Source organism: Tupaia chinensis, unplaced genomic scaffold (assembly GCF_000334495.1).
Source record: "Tupaia chinensis unplaced genomic scaffold, TupChi_1.0 Scaffold146140_1, whole genome shotgun sequence".
Taxonomy (NCBI): Eukaryota; Metazoa; Chordata; class Mammalia; order Scandentia; family Tupaiidae; genus Tupaia; species Tupaia belangeri.
The window spans coordinates 3,227,888-3,235,778 of record NW_006205995.1 but is presented as its reverse complement, the minus strand read 5'-3'; the positions used below and the strand labels follow the sequence as shown (position 1 = coordinate 3,235,778).

At 36.4% G+C, this 7,891-nt stretch overlaps 2 protein-coding genes across 7 annotated transcripts in view; one reads left to right on the top strand and one right to left on the bottom strand.

Annotated features, from left to right (window-relative positions):
* Positions 1-7,891, bottom strand: part of ATP8B4 (ATPase phospholipid transporting 8B4 (putative)) — a 276,289-nt gene that overhangs the window by 113,477 nt on the left and 154,921 nt on the right. For all 6 annotated transcript variants that reach the window (XM_006168771.3, XM_027768395.1, XM_027768394.1 and 3 more), the window contains one exon: positions 4,969-5,012. In XM_006168771.3, the coding sequence (XP_006168833.1) occupies positions 4,969-5,012 (44 nt within the window). The remainder of the gene's footprint in view (positions 1-4,968; positions 5,013-7,891) is intronic.
* On the top strand, positions 584-1,973 carry LOC102474834 (protein SET). Its single transcript, XM_014584275.2, has one exon. It carries the CDS (start codon positions 584-586, stop codon positions 1,448-1,450), a length of 867 nt encoding a protein of 288 aa, XP_014439761.1. The 3' UTR covers positions 1,451-1,973.

Here is a 7,891-nt window from a genome sequence, read left to right as displayed (position 1 = left end):
CTCTGCTTCTGTCTGTTACTAGACTAAGGGGGAAAAAAGGGACTAGATTCAAATAAATGAAATAAGAAAGGGAAGAAATATTACAACTGATGACACAGGAATTTAAAAGAATATTTAAAAAAAACTACTATGAACAATTATATACCAACAAACTGGATACATTAGAAGAAATTAATAAATTCCTGAAACATATAACTTAACAAAATTAAATCATTATGAAATAGAAAGTCTAGAGACCAGCAGTTAGCATAATGGCTGTGTCACTGAACTCCCATGTAGCCGTCCATGGTTCGAGTTCCCGACTCGGTGGCTTAAACTCACACTGGGCGTGTGTGCATGCGTACCCAGGATCCCGAGAGGAGAATGGAGGAGAAGGGATTGTGGTGTGGTCATCCCCCCTGGGTGGTGATTTCTCGCTTTCTATCTCTCTGTCTCTGTCTTTCTGGAGAGCTCACGTGCCCTATAGCAAAAATCTCTTAAAAAAAAAAAAAAAGGAAAGAAATAAGTTTAAATCGAGTTCTCCGAGCGTCTTCCTGGCCAGCTAGGAGGTTTTTGGGTCTGGTGCCTGTACCTTCCTGGAAACATGGCCCCCAAGCGACAGTCTTCTATCACACCTCCAATGAAGAAACCAAGACTGCCCCCTGTCTCGGGGCCGGAGGAGGCGTTGGCCTCTCTGGACTTACCCAAGGGAGAGAAAGAGCAACAAGAAGCAATTGAACATATCAATGAAGTACAAAATAAAATAGACAGACTTAATGAACAAGCCAGTGAGGAGATTTTGAAAGTAGAACAGAAATATAATAAACTTCGCCAACCATTTTTTCAGAAGAGGTCAGAATTGATCACCAAAATCCCAAATTTTGGGGTAACAACTTTTGTCAACCATCCACAAGTGTCTGCACTGCTTGGAGAGGAGGATGAAGAGGCGCTGCATTATTTGACCAGAGTTGAAGTGACAGAATTTGAAGACATTAAATCAGGTTACAGAATAGATTTTTATTTTGATGAAAATCCTTACTTCGAAAATAAAGTTCTCTCCAAAGAATTTCATCTGATTGAGAGTGGTGATCCATCTTCAAAGTCCACTGAAATCAAATGGAAATCTGGGAAGGATTTGATGAAACGTTCAAGTCAAACGCAGAATAAAGCCAGCAGGAAGAGGCAGCACGAGGAACCAGAGAGCTTCTTTACTTGGTTTACTGACCATTCTGACACAGGTGCAGGTGAGTTAGGGGAGGTCATCAAAGATGACATTTGGCCAAATCTGTTACAGTACTACTTGGTTCCCAATATGGATGATGAAGAAGGAGAAGGAGAAGAAGATGATGATGATGAAGAAGAAGAGGGATTGGAAGATATTGATGAAGAAGGAGATGAGGATGAAGGTGAAGAAGATGAAGATGATGATGAAGGGGAGGAAGGAGAGGAGGATGAAGGAGAAGATGACTGACAGAACACTGATGGATTCCAATCCTCCTTTTTAAAAAATTTTTCTCTAGTCCCTGGGAGCAAGTTGCAGTCTTTTTTTCTTTTTTCTTTTTCTTTTTTTCTCTTTTTTTTTTTTTCCCCTCTTGTGCTCAGTCACCCTGTACTTGAGGTCTCTTTTCTCTACACCATGGCTCTCAACTTATTTTAGCGGGAAAAACCTTGAGCAGAAACAATGGGAAAAGAATCTCTACCCTTTTCTGTTCCAAATTCATTTTGATCCCTTCCTGTCTCAACAAAAACTGTTTGGAACCAACACCACCGTGCTCTGTGAGAAAAAAAGAAAATCCTTCTGCTCCCTTCGTTCTGCTAGAAGCCGGAGGGTGCTAGGCCTCTGTGTAGTAGTGCATAGAATTCTAGCTTTTTTTCCTCCTTTCTCTGTATATTGGGCTCAGAGATTACACTGTCTCTATGTGAATATGGACAGTTAGCATTTACCAACATGTATCTGTCTACTTTCTCTTGTTTAAAAAAAGAAAGAAAAACTTTTAAAAATGAGGTTATAGAAGGTCAGCAAAGGGTGGGTTTGAGATGTTTGGGTGGGTTAAGTGGGCATTTTGACAACATGGCTTCTCCTTTGGCATGTTTAATTGTGATGTTTAATGGACATCCTTGCAGTTTAAGATGACACTTTTAAAAATAAAATTCTCTCCTAATGATGACTTGAGCCCTGCCACTCAATGGGAGAATCAGCAGAACCTGTAGGATCTTATTTGGAATTGACATTCTCTATTGTATTTTGTTCCTGTTTATTTTTAAATTTTCTTTTTGTTTCACTGGAAAGGAAAGATGCTCAGTTTTAAGCATTAGAGGTGTACAAGTTGCTTTGTTACAATAAAACTAAATGTGTGCACAAAAAAAAAGAAGTCTAAATCAACCTATAACTAGTATGCAGACCAGAGCATATATTGGCTCATTAGAAAAGTCATGACGCATTTTGCATAGAAAAACAGAAAAATATATCATCACTTTTCTCATGCCTCACTAGAAAGACAGGTAAGTGGTAGATAGAAAAAAAAAAAGTAGATAAATATTCCAAAAATATACTTTCCCCAGATCGAAGTCCTCATTATGTTTAATGGAACAATACTAGAAGCATATGCACTAAAGTCAGAAATGAAGAGTAAATACTGACCATATTATTTTATATTATTCTAGAGCTACTAATCAATGCAATTAGGCAAGAAAAAGAAATTAGAAGCAAAAAACATGAATCAGTGCTGGTTCTATAGCATCGAGGTTATGTGCTGTGTGGAGGGTGCTGGATCTCACAAGGCTATCTACACTTTAAATCCTGGCCCTGAAACTTAAAAAAAAAAAAAAAAAATCATGCTGGGAACATGTGTATGCATGTGTATGCAGAATCCTGCATTCCCAGGATTCTGATGAAAAACAGAAATGAAAGAAAGGGTATTGTGGTATGCTTAACCCTGCTCAGTCCCCATTGGGGAATTCTCTTATTTCTCTCTCTGTTTCTTTCTGTCTCCCTTTTCTTCTCTTTCTCTCTTTCTCTCGTGCCTTTTGGCATTTAAAATAACAAAAATTATAGGGATAAAATTGTCTTTATTTGCAGATGATATGGTTACATACTTTGAAACCCTAGAAAAAAAATATTGAAAATTACTCTGAATAAGGAATTTAGTAAGATATACAAAATTAACAAAGTTATTGCTTTCATGTTAAGAGACTTAATAGAGGGAAAGACCCTAATCAGAAACAATAGTTAAAATGATAAATAGCATTTAAATATATTTAAAATGCACAAAGTATGCAAAAAAAACCTGAAAATGCTTCTAGGGAACACAAAATATGACTTAAGTAACTTAAAGCACATGTACTTAAATTAGAAGATTCAATATTAAATCTTTCTAAGATGATCAATAAATTTCACACCATTCCAACAAAATACCAAACACAATCTGATTTTAACATTTATGAGAGAAGTGCAATAAGCAAAGCCATTAAGAAAAATCTGGAAAAGTATTGAGATTCAATTTACCCCACCAGATGTTAAAACCTCAATAATTAAAACAGTATGATACTAACATATGCACAGAAAGAAAAACAAATTAAAATTTCAGTAATGGACTCAATATACACAAAAGTTTAGTATGTTATAAAGGTAATACCTCAAACCAGTGAAAAAGAAGATAGGCTTTTTAATAAATGGGCAAAACTGAGGAGCCATCTGGAAAAAAGTAAAGTTGAACTGATACTGTACATCCTACATCAGGACAGAATCCAAATGGATCTAATATTTAAATGTTAAACATTAATTCTGTAATGATATTGTGTTGAATGACAGTACTTTATATCTAAAATATAAACTAAAAATTGACATAAGAAAAAAGTAATAAACTCAACTATATAAAAATGTCAGAAAAAAATCACAGGACAAATAGCAAATTATAAACCTAATATTTAAAACTCATTTCTCAGAGATCTATTGGTTTACAGATATATATTCAATAATTCAATAAAAAAGAGTAAAAAATTATGAACCATATATTCACAGAAAACACAATAAGCTCTAAAACATATGAAAAAACATCCAATCTCACACATAATAAGATGAATTAAAGTTAGAACCATATCAATACAGTATTTTTCACATATTCTTGTCAAAGATCAAAACTTTGATAAAATAGTATGTTGGTGAGGGTAGGACCAAACAGATGCCCTTATACTTGCTTATGGAAGTATAAATGTTATAAATTCTGAAAAGGGAAAATTAATTTTTATCAAATTACAAAGAACATACCTTTTAACTTAGCAATTCCATTTCTAGAAAATGGATTCTCTATTAGAAAATCGCATAAAATAACATATGTACCCATTTATTTTTCAGCATTTTCTTTACTAGCAAAATATTGAAAATACCCTGAATGTCCATTAATGTCTCTTGATATAAATTATGGATCATCAATATAACAGAAATATTATGCCCATTAAAAGAATAAGGAAGTACTTTTCTAAAGCTGTTCTAGAAAGAGCTTCAAGATATATTGTTCTCTGGGACGTGGGCATGCATGCTCTAGATCCTGACAGGATGAAGAAATGGAGAAGGGATTAAAATGTGGCCATGCTTCATTGAAGGGAATGCTTTTTCCCTCCCTTCATCCCTCCCTGTCTCTCTCTCTGGCAAGTATACACACTCTTTAGCAATTGAAAAAAAAAAAAAAAGATATACTGTTGAGAAAGAAAGTTGGAAAGTAGTTGCAATACTACCACCTATGTAAAAAAAAGTAGGGAACTATACTTGCTTGCATATACGTAAATATCTTCAAAACAATTTTAAAAACAGAGAGAATATGGTTGGGAAGCTAAATGAAAAAGAATTCTGAACCACATGATTTTGTGTTTTAGCTATTATTCATTAAGTATCTCATCTGGTCGTAGTGGAAATCAAGCCTTTAGAAACTTACCATGTTTGAAAAGCACGTTTGAAATTAAACTAAGAATGAAATTTTATCATTTTCATACCTTACTTATTTCTGTCTTCTGACTCAGGTCATCATGTACCTCATCTGCCAAAACAAAAAGAGAGCATTATAAGTGAAACTGAAGGGGCCAGCAGTTGACGTAATGGCTATGTCACTGGACTCCCATGTAGTTGATCGTAGTTCGAGTCCCGGACCCAGTGGCTTAAACTCAGGCTGGGCACGTGTGCATACGTGCCCAAGATCCCAAGAGGAGAATGGAGAAGGGACTGTGGCATGGACATCCCCCCTGGGGGGTGATTTCTTGCTTTCTGTCTCTAGCTCTGTCTCTGTCCTTCTGGCGACTGCATGCACACTATAGCAAAAACCTCTCAAAAAAAAAAAAAAAAAGGGAACCAGCAGTTGGCATAATGGCTATGTCGCTGGACTCCCATGTAGTCGACCGCGGTTCGCGTCCCGGACCCGATGGCTTAAAACTCAAGCCGGGCGCGTGTGCGTGCGTGCCCAAGATCCCTAGAGGAGAATGGAGGAGAAGGGATTGTGGTGTGACCATCCCCCCTGGGGGGTGATTTCTCGCTTTCTGTCTCTCTGTCTCTCTCTGTCTTGTCTGGCGAGCGCACACACCCTATAGCAAAAACCTCTCCAAAAAAAAAAAACAGAGATAATAAGTATTTAGCTTTAAGGAATACACTTATTTACTAAAACACCAATGTTAGATGGCATTATAATTCAAACATAGGAATATTTTTAGGGCTGTTTTCAAATGGTGAAAATGGCCATTAATGCAAAGAAGTACTCATATTTGCCCAAGATAGAACTAAAGTGCAATAGGGATTAAAACAAAATGTGAAACTAGAAACGTGTTTTCCTGTAAATTTTGTTGTATTATCCATGATGCTTGAAAGATGCAAATTTTATCTTTCACATTATCCCCACTGTTGGGAAATACAAAGTGATAACCTAGTCAAACCAATCCTCACTAATGCTAGTGCTTAGTGAGTATATCTTAGTCTTGGCTCAGGCCAACTGCACCTGTGTAATATCAAGATCTAACCTGTAAATCTTAAACAATGGCAGTGATTTTGGCTAGCAGGAAACATAGTCATTTATGTGCTGGAAAATTTTAAATAGTTTTTTTTTTAATACAAAACTGATACACGCTTATCAGAGGCATATTAGAAAATACATAATTTTTACAATAGCAAATAAAAATTACTGTACCAGCCAGTGGCTTGATGGTTAAAGTGGTTGAATCTAAATGGCTAACTGAATGGTTCATGTCCCGGACCCAGTGGTTTGAAAAATATGCTGGGCACATGGTCAGAATCCTGAAAGGAGGAATAGATGGAGGAGAAGGGATTGTGGTGTGACCATTCCTAGTCAGGAGTGCTTTCTCATTTTCCTCTCTCCCTCTGTCTCTCTCCAGCAAGCACGAGTGCCCTCTGGCAAAAATTAAAAAAAAAAAAAAGAAAAATCACAAATATTCCTATCATTCAGGAATGACCAGTAGTTGTAGGGTTTCTTTCTTTTGATGGGTGGGGTGACAGATTGTGTGTATGTGTGTATACACATATATTCGTCATATTGTTTATAAATTTCTTGGTACTGCTGCTTTTTTAAAAAAAATTATTTATTTAATTTTATTTATCATTATTATTATCATTTTTTAAAATTTGCTACAGGGCATGTGTGCTCACCAGAGTGAGACATGGAATGGAGGGAGTGAGAAAGCAAGGCGCCAGGTCTAGGATTTGAACTGCAGCTGGCCATGTGGAAGTCCAGTGCCTTAATCACCACACCACCTGCTGGCTCCCTGTTGCCTTTTAATCGTGTAATATATGAGAATTTCTCCTCTCATTAAAAGTTCTCTGTGAATCTTATTTTGAATGATCACATAGTAGCCCATGACTATAAACGTAGCATAATTTATTTTAGGTTTCCCCTATTGTGGGATATAATTTTATTTTTTAATTTTGGTTTGGCATTGAAGATTTAATACTATTTGCCAAGATTTTAGTTCCTGTAATAATAAGAGTTATTTGCATCAACCTTGTGCACACTTATATTATCTCTAATCCTTATAACACACTTGCAAGAGGATTTTCATTACTGTTTTATGGGTAAGAGAACTGTAAAACAGAATTCAAACTGACATAACTAAACTATAGCTAAAAATTAGCATAATGAGTTTTTTTTTGGGGGGGGGGGAGTTGAGAGGTTTTTGCTATAGGGCATGTGCGCTTGCCAGAAAGACAGAGAGAAACAGAGAGACAGAAAGTGAGAAATCAACCCCCAGGGGGGATGGCCATGCCACAATCCCTTCTCCTCCATTCCCCTCTCAGGAAAGATCTTAGGCACGCACGCACATGCACCCACTGTGAGTTTAAGCCACTGGGTCTGGGACTCAAACCACAGAACCACATTGGAGTCCAGCGACATAGCCTTACACCAACTGCTGGTCCCAGCATAATGAGTTTTTGAATACATGTCTCTCTTAACTACACAATGCTATGACCACAAAGCACTTGAGAAATAGCTATTTATTGTTTCTCTGGGGCACAGGTCTGACCCGGAATGATATACAGCTGCTGTATAAAAGGAGACCCTGAGTTAGCGAAGCACTTGAAACTTAAATTTCTAATTCACCATACTTATGTTCTAGTTATTACCCCATATGCAGTCAGTCTAATAAAAGAAGAAAAAGAAGAAAAAAAACTGTTTTTATATTAAATGCACCCTCTCCTCAGAGAAAGCCAATTTATTGGGTCGTCAGGAAAGTCATGACATAGTTTTGCATTAAAAACAGAAAAATATGTCAAGACTTTTTCAACAACCCAGTATTTACAGCACTGGCAATGAAAGTGCAGAAAAATGAATAGATCTGAACCAGAAAATGTAAGATTTTTGATAAATCACAGTTGAATGTTAAATTTTCCCAATGCCCAGATCTGTAATATAAAAAAGCC